The 14007-nt window shown below is 51.9% G+C and overlaps 1 protein-coding gene across 1 annotated transcript in view; it reads left to right on the top strand.

Moving 5' to 3' along the window:
- The first annotated feature begins 249 nt into the window (after nucleotides 1-249).
- Nucleotides 250-14007, top strand: part of Flt4 (fms related receptor tyrosine kinase 4) — a 43118-nt gene continuing 29360 nt past the window's right edge. The window contains exon 1 of the mRNA XM_051180834.1: nucleotides 250-407. Within this exon, the coding sequence (XP_051036791.1) occupies nucleotides 350-407 (58 nt within the window). The 5' untranslated portion in view covers nucleotides 250-349. The remainder of the gene's footprint in view (nucleotides 408-14007) is intronic.

Below are 14007 nucleotides of genomic sequence, written 5' to 3'. Positions count from 1 at the left end.
AGGACAGTGCAAGTCACCTGCGCGCATCGCCCGCTGGCAGTGGCCCTGGAGGGGCTACTTGGTGGCGACTGCTTTGGAACTGGGAGCCTTTTGCATAGGCTGCGCTAAGTGGGCGCTGGGTCTCCTTACCGGGGCTGGATTCTGCCGGGGCGGCCGGCAAGGGACGGAGGGGCTAGGGGCGGGCTGAGGCTACGGTGACCCTCCTCCCCCCAGCCCCGCCCCGAGCCGCCTCAGCCCCGCCCCCGGGCCGCTGCCCGGTCCGCGCCCCGCCGGCGCCTCTGCGCGCTCTCACTCACTCCCAGCCCAGAGCTGCGGCCACGCAGGTCCCACCCGCGCCCAGGGGCCGGAGATGCAGCCGGGCGCCCCTTTGAGCCTGCGCCTGTGGCTCTGCCTCGGACTCCTCCACGGTGAGCACCCGGACCACAACCCTAACCCCGGCACCGCTTAACAGCCGGGCGGCCGCCGCGCGCCTGGGGCCAGTGGTGAGACCGCACCGACGGGGCGGGAGGAGGGACGGACAGCTTGGCAGCCTGGGTTTGCGGACGCTCTCTGGAGCCTGGGGAGCCAGGGGTGAGCCGGGAGCTGAAAGCCCAGACCGCGGGGAGCAGGAAACAACGGGCGGGGACTGCAGCCGGGTCACGGACTGGGTGGCGGGACTAAGACTAGGTCCCAGTCTTCGGTCTACGGTCCTGAGAGAACCGCATCTTTAGCCTGACTCCTTCGGGTTCTTCCTCGCTCCCCATGGGGTCCAGGGCGCACCACCTCTGGGTCCCGATCCTCCGGCGTGAATCATTTCCCCATTGATCCCCGCCCGACCCCGCACTGGGTGCGCACTTCCCGACGCCTTGCGTCTGCACTGGAGGTTGGTACCCCGAGATCCCCCAGAGGGCGCTCTGGACGGGTGTCTACTTCTCTTGGGCTGGGATTGAGGACTCTGGACACCCCACCCCGCACCCCACTCCAGGCACCCAACATTAGCGCCATCCCAGGTAATCCTGTGTGCAAGATGAAACCTAAGGCGAATCTTGAGTCCATAATTCCAGACCAGCCCGTGTCAAGGTGAAAGGTCTGGGCTCTTGGGGTTTGAGGGGACCTCCGGGTTAGAAGGGACAGAAGACTTGAACCATAAAAAGCAGAGGCTGCAAAGGAGGAGTCTTGGGCAGGTTCAAGTTTGTGTTGAGAGCTTGGCTCTGCGGTGGTGAAAAGTAGCCGAGTGGCTGCGAGGAGGGCCAGGAAGGAAACAATGGGGATAAGGCATGGGATGAGGGGGCTTCCGCTCAGGATCCGCTGTCCCAGGAAATCCAGGGTGGCAGGGTCATCACAGAGCCCCTGATGCTTGATGGAGGAGTGCTTAGAGGCCTCGGAAAAAGAGAGACGTTTCTGTATTCTACAGAAATTGACTTCGCATGTTTCATCTCTTATTCCCACAGAATGTGAGACCTCTTTTATATATGGGGAAAACGTATAACCTCACAAGGTCCTCAGGCATGGGCAGATCAGGAACTAATCAATGTTGGTTGACTATCAGAGCCTTGGTCTCAGCTCCCACTCTGTGCTGCCAGATAGGGAAGTCAAGGGAGATGTGAGTGAACCTGTGTATAGACAGTGAAGGATAACTGGCTCTTTGGCTACTTCTTGCTCCACAGCCCCAACCCTGGACCAGGCTTTTCATGTATGTTCTCAACTTGCTTGCAAAGCGACTGAGTGTGTGGGAGAAACAAATGGGGCTCTGGTTGCGCCAGAAGGGTGAGGAATGAGACTTCCCTGTGCCCACGAGACAAACACCCTCCCCCCCCCCGCCACCCCTCTATGTTCAGGCAAAAGAGGTATCTGACGTTCTAGGAGGTTAGGTTAGCTGGAATGTAAGCTGTGCAAATTCTTCCCCTCCCCACTGCTGGAATCCTGAGGCAAGAGGCCTGAAAGGAAGGGGGTGTCTTGGCAGACAGATACTTTGTAAAGATGTGAAGACCAGTAGAGGCCAGTAGGAAGGGGGTGATGCTATTCACTGAAGAAGTACCCATGACTCTGTCCATGTGGGCTGTGAAGGGAAGAAGAGGAGATGGCTCCATAGAATATTCTAGGATGGATGGCAGTGTAGGAGGCGGCTGCCAATGGAAACAGAGACCAAGCCTCCCTGAGCCCTGTGCCTAGCTCTACCCACTGCTGGGTCAGAGAGGACCCAGGAGCTCCCAGTCCGGTGGGGGATGCTACTTCGAGAACATGTGCAGAGGGCAGAGTATAGAAAGAAAATCCTCTAAGAGTAGGCAAGCCAGAGTAGGAGACCTGTGTAAAGCCTGGGAACCCTAAAATGAAGCCCTCAAAGGCAGTAGACTCACATTTTTCTCTTATCTGTGCCCTGAAGTCCTCAAACTGTGGCCTGAGCTCTACTGCCTCCACTCAGCACCAATATTTCTGCATGCATTGTGGGCACACAAGTAGACATGGAGGGGCTTCTTGGACTTGAGCTAGACTTGGATGCTTGGTGTCTTGATCCAGTCCCTTAAGGCTGACCCCAGCAGTGTTCCTGCAGAAAGGGCAGCTGGCAGCTTTAAAAAAAAACATTATCCCAGGACTTTAGCCTAGAGGGAAGCTAGCTGAGGACTAGGAGAATATTGGGAGGCTGTGCTGGCCTTGCTGTGGCCATATCAAACATGGCCACCTATCTCTCTGCTCTTATGTATGACCCAGGTCCAGAACAGTGAGGTCTGCAAGTGCACATGGCCTTTTGGGCCTAGCTCAGAGCTCTGGGAGCTGAAATGTGAGTGTCTCTCCGAACCAGTGTAGCAGAAAAGGCCCTGATCCCTCATCAGAGCCCGGCCTGTGGTGGCATGGTAGACAGTCTTGCAAACTCCCCTGTGTCTCAGGGAAGAAGACTATAGCTCTGTGCAGCCATAGCCATGCATCACCTGCTCAGCATGGCAGAATGGACAGGGGCATGGCCCCATCCTGCAGGGGTTTCCCAAGCGCCAGACTGGTAGGAACTCTGGTGTGGCACTGAGTATCCTAGTGCGGGGGTGAAAGTGCTCAGAGAGACCCAGCTGCTGCCTGTGGGCTGTACAGGTAGGCAATGTCATTTCCATCTAGGGCAGTGGTTCCCAGCCTTCCTGATGCTTTGACCCCTTAATACAGTTCCTTGTGTTGTGGTGACCCCAACCATAAAGTTATTTTTGAGGCTACTTCATAACGATAATTTTGCTACTGGTATGAATCCTGATGTAAATATCTGATATGCTGATGATCTTAGGTGACCCCTGTGACAGAGTCATTGGACCTAAAGGGTCGAGACCCACATGCTGAGAAGCACTTATCTAGGGGCTTCTAGGAGAGATTTAATGCCAGGAAAGGGAATTCTAAGCAGAGTGAGGAGCCCCTCGAATAAGGCTCTGAGATGAAGACAAGTGAATGGTCAGCTGAGCTGAGGCTAGCCAGAGCTTGGGATGTCTGGATAGAGAGTGGCAGATGAGATGACAGGAGCCATCAACAACCGATGACTGTCCAGGTGAGGCAGGGACCTACAAGTGAACGGGACATTAGTAAGTGGGAGGCGGGAGGTTGTGCTCCAGGACTCAGGCTGGCTTAAGCAAACAGGTGAAGGGTAAGGTCATCCATCTGAGGGGAACCCCAGCAGGAGGGAAAGGCATGGAGAAACATGGTTCTCTTCTTTCCCAGTTGACTTTCTGACTTTCTGGAAGATGCCAGTTCATGCAGCCAGGTCAGATAAGGAAGGAAAGTTGGGAGAGCCTGAGTGCAACACCAAGGAGGGAAGGAAGAAAACTGTGTCTAGTTAATTGTCCTGTGTTTTCCTCTAGCGGTCAGATGTCTCTCTACTACAGCCTGACTTGCACCCCCACAGCTTCTGGGAAGCTTCTGGGAGAGAAAGGCGGGTGGGGAGATATGTTCAAAGACCCTCTTGCCCTCCGTCGGGACATCTCTGATAGAGAAGCAGCCAGCATGTCCCAGCCAGAGCCAGGGATTGCTGAGTTTTGGTCCTTTTCAGACACTGGCTTCCTCTGGGATCTCAGTTTTCCGGTCACACTGAGGGGACATGTCTGGGAGCAGGAAGGTGCAGGTACTCTACCAGAGACAACTCCGAGGCTCAAGGCTCCTACCCTGCCCCTCTGGGTGGTGCCAGTAGCAGTCACACACACCCCCTGCCCTTGCTTCCCAGCTGCCACCCTGTCCCTGATGGCCAGGCCTGCCTGGGCAGGCACAGGTTCTGGTGGCAAGTCGGGGAGCCCCCTGCCACGTGGCCGGCAAGGTCAGCAGGGGTTCATGGGAAAGGACTTGTCGGCCACAAGAGAGGACATCCTGCCTGCATTTCCCTCTTCCTGAGGCAGGAGCTTGTGGCCCCGATTTAGCAGCGCTGGGGAGCCACCTCTGAGCCAGCTGGATTGTGTGATAAAGTGGCTTGTCTTGCCAGCCACTGAGCAGAAACCTGGCCCCAGGGGTGTCCAGGACAACTGGCTGGCACAGGTGGCAATACCACAGCCAGCCAGTGCTCAGAGCTCAGGACTTGCTAGAGTCCCCTCCATCTTCTTCAGCACCCTAACAGAATATAGAGACAGTCTGTACTCCCAATCTCATCCCTGACTCTTGATGTCTAGCACCTCCCAGATGTTTGTCATGGTGCTTTCCCAAGGGACATCTCTGACACATAAATTGGAGTCTCCCAGAAGCCCCCCAAATATAAGTACTAGCTCCTGCTAGTGGAGCAGACTCTTACTTCTGGATTCCAAGGGCACCTGGCCTAAGGAACATCCACTCATCTAACCCCACAGATCCCAGCCTGCACCCACCCAGACCCACAGGCATCCAGCCTGCACCCACCTAACCCAATATTGATGATCCTTTCCTGCTACAAACAGGCCCCTAGAGGGCTGCTGGAAGCTCAGAAAGATATCTCTTCCACTGCAGAGGTCCACCAGGGTGTGTTCATTCATATTCTCTGAGTGCCCAAGAGTACAGATTCCAGGCTGCCATGTGGGGCTTAGAAAGAGCCCCGAGCAGGCTGGAGAAACCCACAGAATCAGCTGAACTGAACAAGGGGGAGCTCATGCATCCCAGTCTGATAGCTGGGAAACCAGCAAGGACCTACCCAGACCCCCTGAATGTGAGTGTTAGTTAGGAGGACTGGGCAGTCTATGGGGCCTCTGGTAATGGATAAGTATTTATCCCTAATATATGAACGGACTTTGGGAGCCCATTCCACATAAAGGATACTCTCTCTCTCTGCCTAGACACATGGGGGAGGGCCTAGGCCCTGCCCCAAATGATATGACAGACTTTGAAGACTCCCCATGGAAGGTGTAACCCTTCCTGGGGAGCAGAAAGGGGATGGGCTGGTGTTTGGTGGGAGTGATAGGGGAGGGTGGGATGGTGAGGGAACTGGGATTGACATGAAGAAAGAGAGAGAGAGAGAGAGAGAGAGAGAGAGAGAGAGAGAGAGAGAGAGGGAGGGAGGGAGGGAGGAAGGGAGGAAGGAAGGAAGAAAGAAAGGAAGAAAGAAAGAAAGAAAGAAAGAAAGAAAGAAAGAAAGAAAGACTTGCCATGAATGATTTGCTAAGGGCTAACTAAATAAAAGGGTATTTACAACAAGGGGGGAAAAAAAGAGCCCAGAGTATCAGCTTCAAAGCTTCCATAGCTGCTCCCAAGTTCAGGTTCATCTGTATTAAACCACATGCCAAGTACACATGAGTGCGCACAAACACACACACACACACACACACACACACACACACACACGTCTAGGAGTGAACTTATGCACCTCAGAAATGATTCATCAAATCTCTTCACATCAGAGTGTATGGAGAGCTTACCCTTGTGATGTAGGCATCAATGCACCCATTGTGGAAGTTTGGAAATTAAGGCCATAAGGGTGAAATGGCTCACCAAACGCTAGACACCAGGAGTGAACTGGTTACAAGAAAGTGGCAGGTATCTGGTCCCAGATGACATGGAGGCCAAAGAGATAAGGGGCAAGCAGGGCAGGTGGGACAGCATTGGCAAGGAAGGCTATTGGACTCCGAAGTGTCTGACCCCTCAGACATTGTCACTCAGCATGTCCTCAAACAGTGACGGGGATTATATTTCCCACAGGTCTAGCTCTGGCCTGAGGTGCACACCTCAGTGCATGGCATCTCCACTTTGCCAGGTGTCACCTCCCTCCCCTCTGCATGTGCCCATATATTACTTGGTGTGACTGGGAAGCCAAGAGCATCCAAGAAGTAGGGAGGCACGAGACAGTTTTATGTGGAGAGGGAGTTGTGCTCCAGAAAACTCCTCTGGCCACTGGGCAGATGAGAATATGCTGGTTTGGTGCTGGTGCCTAGAGCTAGTCCAGACAACATAGTGGACAAGAGGAGATGATGGAGAGGCCAGCCCTACAAACATCTGTTGGCATAAGAGGAGGAAGGATTGGGACCAGGTATCCCTGTCTTGCTGACTTTGGTGTCCTCTTCCTGGGCAAGCAAGGTCCTACTCAGTCTACAAAGCCTATTTCAGCTCTGAGAACAGATGTGGTATGGAGACCCATTAGCTGTGGGAGATTTATCGTTACCAACAACTGGTGGAGTGACAGTCATGAGACCACCAGCCTAAGCAGAGGATGAGGAGTTGACGGGAGAAAGCTGGCTCTCTCGTAAACTGCAAGTGCAAGTAATACTGACATGAAAGTTGACACAATCCCATCCCCAATGGCAGTTACTAGCTATGAAATTACAGTGCCTCAGCTTCCCCTATGTACAGTGGTGATAGCTGTATCTAACCGGCATGGGGAGTATATGAATGAGGATAGCGTGTTGCCGAACCAGTGCACAGAAAGTGCTAAATATGCATTTGCTTTTATTGTTGTAACAGGATGTATTGGTATAAGCAGAATTTGGGGGTCAGAGTGTGTGAACATTCATTATTGCTGTGTGAGCCACTGCTTCTTCCCATCCTTGCCAACCCCAGGAAGTGTTGGCTTTCAGTCTTGGTCATCAGATGAGCGGACGCTCATGTGTTCCCAGGCTCCTGTGTGTCCTGCTGATTTTAGACATGGCCTGGGGCTGATGGCTGAGGGTCCCACCAGGACAGAAATGCAGGAGAGCTTCCAGGGAGGGTCAGGGAACACAGAACAGTGTTGATGTCCCCAAGGTATGCCATTGTCCAGAGGACAGTAAGCAGGACTGGGTCCTGGGCCTTTTTCTATGCCCTCATCACCCACATCATGCTCTCTCTGTATATATCCCACCCACCTGATTTTCAAAGTTACCATGTGGGCAGTAATTTCCCATTAGGTCAACAAACTGCAAATGAGCTCACAAAAACACCCTGGCCCCCGTTGAGCAAGGCTGTCCCTAGCCCCCTCCCTGCGTGCTCCGACTCAGCACAGAGTGACTGGCGGGCACAGCAACCATAAGCCAAGCACTCATCAGGCAGATGGTAGCAATGAGTCAGTCACTATTTATTCTAAACTTGTAGTAGTTCTGGGCATGTATTTCGGTATTTGTGGTTTGCCACTAACAGTAATCTTAAGAGGAATCCACATCTCAGAGGGGGACAATATGGAGCTTAGAGAGGGGAAGTGAAATCTGGTCCAGGCCGTTGTGGTGCAGAACCAGCCAGCTCCAAGAATACCGTACAGGACCTTCTAGCCCTGGCAGCTCCAGTTCTACAGGTGGGGAATTGGAGAGTAATGGCTACTTGACCCTTGTGCTCAGAAGGCAAAGGATGCCAGCCAGCTCAGGAGGGCTCCAGGGTACAACACTCCTGCCATCTCCCTGCCAGGTGTCCGCACTGCTGGGGGAGCACAGGGGCGGCCCTGAGAACAATGTCTAGAACCTGAGCTCCAGCCAGCCAGCTATGCCCCATGACATTCCACCACAGCTTGTCAGTAGTCAACAATCTGGCCATGTTTGTCCTCCTGGGCATAGCTGCATAAGAGAGTGCATGTCACTCTGACATGGGCAAGCCTGTTTTCAAAGTCAGCCCAGGGGCAGAAATCTTGATATCATTCCACGTCAGTCATACTAGACCTGAGGACCTAGATGTGAGCTACTAACTTCCCAACTCTAGGCACCATTGCATGAAGCAAACCCTCCTGGAGTTTCAGGTCAGGGCTGAGCTGCAGTCTTTACTTTAAGCCTCACTACTGGGGAAGCTGCACAGGCCTTAGAGCAGCTGCAATTCTCCAGGTGTAGACAAGGGGCCAAGGGACACTGCCTGAAGCCAGACCAGCCTAGTGTAGAGAAATGCAACCTTTCGGGATATACATCCACAGCTCCAGATGGCCTATAGGAGCCAGGGACAGGACCCCAAAGCATCGATGTCCCTCTGTGCTTAGAAGCAGGCTAGAAGCCAAGGAGGCTACTGGACATCGAGGAATAAGGTCAGTGTTCAGAGTAATAGGAGAGAAGGAGCAGAGGTTTAAGGAAGAGCATCGAAGGTGTGTGCCCATTGGTACCTCACTCCATCATGCTAACTTTCCTTGGCCTCATCCCAAGACCTGTACAGCAACTCCCCAAAAACCTCTGCAAACAAAGACCAACACTTTTCACCCTCTGGAGTCCTAGCACAGCTCCTGGGCACATTCATCAAGTCAATGACTATCTCCTCCGTTGGCTCCAGACTTCTTTGTCTCATAGTCCTTTCTTTGACATCCTTAGCATCCTTCATATTTTCTCAGTATCCTCTCTCTGCCCTCCCCCCCCATCCCCCACCTCCCCACCCGTAGAACTCAGGGACACACCCAGCCCAGGAACAGCCCTGGTAGAGGAAGAATTTGCACTAGTTCTCAGCAGTTCTTGTGTTTGATTGAGTTTCCCTGTCCCTCTGGGCAGGAGCTTTTGAAAACGTATCTTGGCCAGGGATGGAGTTACATGCTGCAATCACAGCATCTGGGAGGCTGAGGCAAGAGGATAGAGAGTTTAAGACAAGACTTGGCTACATGAAACCCTGACTGAAAAGGAAGAGGAGGGACTGGTTGGTGATTTAAAGGGATTTGCTGGACGTAAACTGGGCTTTGAAACTAAAGAATTAGATGGACAGAAAGCAGAAAAAAAAGAGTGAGGGGGAAGCTGGCAGTTGAGGACCACATGGCTTCCTGCATAGGCTTTCCTACGAGGGGGTCTCTAAGGCTTTAGGTGAGGGCTTTGGAGGAAGGGAAAGCACTACTTTCTGGCCAGAGGATATTTGCCAGCTGCCATAGGCTCCAAAGCAGGGATGGCCCTAGGCTCAGCCAGATTGGGGCTACCTTAAATTTGTTACCTGCTACCTCTGTCTCCTGTTACTGACTGGATTCAGGATCCTCCCCTCCCTCTAAGGCTGTGTGAGTACTAAGTGAGATGCCAATAGGCAGGCCAGCTGCCCATTTGCCTGGCCAGTGCCCAGCACTTATCTGCTAGAAGATTTCCGTACCACCTGCTTGACCCTCAGCTAGATAGATGCCAACTTTGCCCTGGGAGTGGCTGCACCACAGTCTCTTGAGCCTGACGCCAGGGTTACCATGACCCAAGGCTGGAGGGTGCCCCCAGGACCGCTGACAGCACAGGGAAGAGGAGGTATGCACTCTGGCCTTACTGACCCCTGCCTGGTGTCTGCCCCTACTGCTCTGCGGCAGCCTTGGGGCCAGGGACCTACTGGCCGGGAGAGGAAGAAGCCAGTTCCCGAGTCAGGAACAGGAAGGCAGGGGGAGCGCAGCAGAGGCCAGGATGACAGTGCTTCCTGCTGCGGGAAAGGAAGGACAGCAGAGACAACAGCCAAGCAGGAAGGATGCACCCTTGTCAGGGTTGCATGTGGGGGTTGGGTAGCCACAGAGCCTCTGGACACAGCAGTTCTCGGGCCCAGATGCTGAGTAATCTGGGGCTCTCTTACCCCTTCAAACCTGGAAGCACCTCTTACAAAAAAGCAGTAAGGTCCCACATAGTTTCAGCCCAAAGAATGACGCTGAGGTCTGTTTAGCCATCTTCCATCTATCCATCAACCCACTCACCCTTCTGTCAACACACCCATCTATTCATCCTTCAATTATGTCTTCCAATCCATCAACCTGTCCATCCTTCCATTCATCAGTTCACCCACTCATCTGTTCCCACAGCAAACTGTCCTTCCATCTATGTATCGTCCATCCACTCATCCATCCATCCATCTACTCACCCACCCACCCTCACTTTTGCCTGTCTGTCTGTTCATCCATCTGTCCCTCCCATCCTTCCATCCACCTATCCACTTAGTCATTCAGCAAGAGTTTATTTTGCCAGGTGCTGAACTAGACACAGGGAGAGATAGAAAAGACAGTGACTCGTTCCTCACCCACTGAAACTTGTTTCAAATGGAGGACAGTGGAAAGCAAGGACAAGCAAATGTTCACAATTTATCATAAGCAAGCACAGGGCTGAAATGGAGCTCGAAGAAGGAACTCGGGTTTTATAAAAGTGAGGGAATCACAACTAAGCTGTGGTCTGGAGATAAGCAGAGCACGAAGAGAAAACTTGTGTAGAGCACAGACATGGCCCTAAAGTGGTAGGAAGGAGCATGGCATACTGCTGAACAATGTGGCAGGAGAGGATGAGCAGGCACCAGGCCTCCATCAGGAGTTTGGATTTCCCCAGAAAGGCAGTGTGAAATCACAGAAAAGATTCAAGGGCATGTGTGATATGACTGCATTGTGATACACACACACAAATATATATCAGACATATGTTATTATAAAGTATATTTTATATTATATTTAATATATGTAATTTTTATGTGTATGGGTGTTTTGTACCACTTGAATGCCTGGTGTCCACAGAGGCCAGATCGCCTGGAATTGGAGTTGCAGATGGCTGTGAGCCAACATGTGGGTGCTGGAATCAAATTCAGTCTTCTGGAAGAACAGCCAGTGGTCTTAATCACTGAGCCATCTCTCCAGCCCCTCGTTGTATGCATTTTTTAATATTACTAACAAATGCATGAAGAAAATCTTGAGAAAGACAAGAGAATGCCCAGGAGGCCACTTTGGGGCAAATGTAGCTGGTAGGCCCCCAGAAGGTGAGCACAGAACAAATACGTAGTGCATGGGACATAACAGGCATCATGGTGTTTGAAGTAGGAAAAAGGAGGTGGCCATCCATGATTCCCCTTTGGAGACACCAAGACTCTAGAAGAAGAAGCCTTTGCCAGGGATAGTGGAGCCTGAGTCCGGCCTTTAGATGAGGAACATGGAAGCTATAGTGTCTGTGGGGCCAAATCCAATGCACATCTGGACACCTTTAGCTGAGTTGAGAAAAATGATCTGAGCTGAAGATAGTTTTTTTTAGTTATCTGGACCTTTAGAGAAGGGAGAGTAAACGCAGGCAGCAGTAGGCAGAGGAGACTAAAGAAGACCAGGAGAGGGTGCGATCAGGGGAGCCAGCAAGTGTCCCACTGGATCTGAAGTATGGGACTCCGAAGTGGTGGGGCTTCACAAGAAGTGTACAAGAGGGTGTGAGGGGAGCTTTGGCCACAAAGGAGAATATAAAGAGGAACAGTAGCCAGAAGCAAGTGGAGAAATGCTTTGCTGTGTTTCTTGTGTGAAGATGGGAGGTGTTATCTGTGATATTCGGGTCTAGGGAGTTAGGGTTTGGAACGCATCAGTGAGTGTGGTTTGAGAGCAGGAGTTCCGGAAGCCTTCCATAAGGCAGGTGTGGGCTTCCGATGAAGGGCAGTAAAGAATTCCATCTGGTGTCTTGTTTGTGAATGCCGAGAGTGGGGGAGGAAGAACATTCTGAATATATTCACCTGCTTGCTCTGCAAGAAGTAAAATCAATGGGGCATGGCCAGTGTGAGGGGCTTCACTAAGCAGGGTTGAGTTTCTCTGGAATGTGGTCTTGGCTTGGAAGAGAGGATTATAGGCAAAAGGACAATCAGAGTGATGGGCTATGGACAGGGGAAGAGCTAGGAGAGGAGATGGGGCAATGGATGTTTTTGATGAAGATAATTTATGAATGGTGGATAAGGACACCTGAGCAAGAAAGAAAGGAGGAAGTTGAACAAAGGAAACTTAGGGTAACGGGATGGCGCAGTTTCTCGTGGTGACCATATCCAGGGTGTGCCCCTGGAAGCCGGTTGCTATGAGGGAGAGGAGGAAAGGATCTCAAAGTTGAGGGAGGGTGTGGGTGAGTCATCCTGTGGATGTTGAAGTCATGGAGAATGGCATGAGTTGGAGTGGGGAGGAGGATGGTGAGCCAGGAGCTATAGTCAACAGAGAATGAAAGGAAGTGAGCAGGAGAGAAGCTGATGACAGCTTTAGTGGCGAGAACATGGTGCCATCAAAAGCCTGAGCCTCCAGGGGTTGCTACAGGGAGGGGAAATGGCCAAAAGGCATTCTCCATCTGGAATATGGGGTGGGGAAGAGAACCCAGCAGAGGAAGTAGTGTCCTCAATCAGGTTTCACATAAGCAAGAGGAAACAGGATGGATAGTCTTAATTAGGATGAGTTCCTACTTTGGGGATATGGTATGGATGGGGAGGCTCCTTCAGGCTCTATTCTTTCCTTCCATTTATCTACCCACACTCTCCCATTCATCCATCCATTCATCTACTCATCAATCTGTGTAAATGATCCATCTATGGACCCAATCTCCCATCCGTCCCATTTACTCACCTGATGGTCCACCATTTGTCTTATCCTCTTTCCATCTATTACCCACCAACCACTCCTACACCCATCTTCTGAATCTTTGTTTATGGTTTAAGAAGATGAAAGCCACAATTCAGGCTAATTACTATTCTAACAGCAGGAACCCGAGGAGGACAAGGCGGAAGCCTGAATGATGATGACTGCTCCCTAGGGAAGGGACATACTGAACTCGACTAAAGAGGGATATCCCCAGAAGGGAAGGAAATGGGAATGTCCTAGACTGCAGAACAGACTAGCTGCAATGCCCCCTGCCTCTTAAGAGCTTAAGTCAGAGGGACAAGGAGCAGACAGCAGGTTGCCTGCTCCTCTGTGTCTCAGAAGCTTTAAAAAAAAAAAAAAGCCACCAAAGAAAGCTGAGCTTCCATTATCACAGTCCTGTGGCTGGCAATTGCCAGCCGTGTGCACAGATATACACTCTTTACTTCACTGGGGGAATGTCCTCTCTCTGAAATAGGGCTGAGGTAGATGGGCACTGGCCATGGAGCTCTCTTATTACGCCGTGTGTCACCTGCACCCTGACCTCCATCAGTTCTGTCACTCCCACAGGTCCCATTACACCACCTCCATCTGTAGCTCAGATTATAGACTACTGTCCAGTCAGTCTCCTACGTGTTTGCCCAGCTATTTACCTAGTATGACCTTATTCATTTTTCAGTGCTTAGCGGGGGAGGAGGGGAACTACTTCAAAGTCTAGCTTCACAAAGACCCTCTTGGGATTCCTTCAAGTCCTGAAGTTGAGCCTTCTGCAAACTCTCACCCCTGCACAGTAGATGTCTCCACAGACTCAGACCCAGCTGATTTGCACAGAAGGTCAGGTACCCACTCATTTAGAGAACAATCTGCAGAGTCCAGACCCTTGTCACCTCAGAACCTCAGAGAAAGCCATGGCCCAAGGCCAGGGCTACTGCCTATCAAGAGCTGAGCACAAAAGGGAGGCCTTGGCAGAAGTCACAGCAGCTGGCAAACAGGCAAGCAGCTATCTTTATAGGACAGAAATACAATCCAACTAAGGCCTCAGTTTCCCTGATTGCACCATGGGACTAAATACTTTATAAGGTCCCAGGCAAGTTTGGGGATAGAAGAGGGAAAATAGCCCCAAACTGTAACCAGAAGCGAGGGACCAGTGGGTATGGACTGGTGGCCCTGCTGTCTGTGTGACACTGAAATGAGACCCTGATGTGTGGAGCATGTTTTCCTGGCACCACACCACTGGGTCAGATGGTTTGTCCTCAGGGTGTGTAGAGCCATCCATAGTGGAATGTTCCAGGCTCTCTTCCCCCTCCCCACTAGCTATAAGATAGGAATCTGGGACCACAGAACCAAATGAGGAACAAAGCAGTCTGAGTTGCTACACCACACCCCATGGC

This window comes from Phodopus roborovskii, unplaced genomic scaffold (assembly GCF_943737965.1).
Source record: "Phodopus roborovskii unplaced genomic scaffold, PHOROB, whole genome shotgun sequence".
Classification (NCBI taxonomy): Eukaryota; Metazoa; Chordata; class Mammalia; order Rodentia; family Cricetidae; genus Phodopus; species Phodopus roborovskii.
Note: the sequence above shows the minus strand (reverse complement) of the source record. Positions and strands in the feature narration are given on the sequence as shown.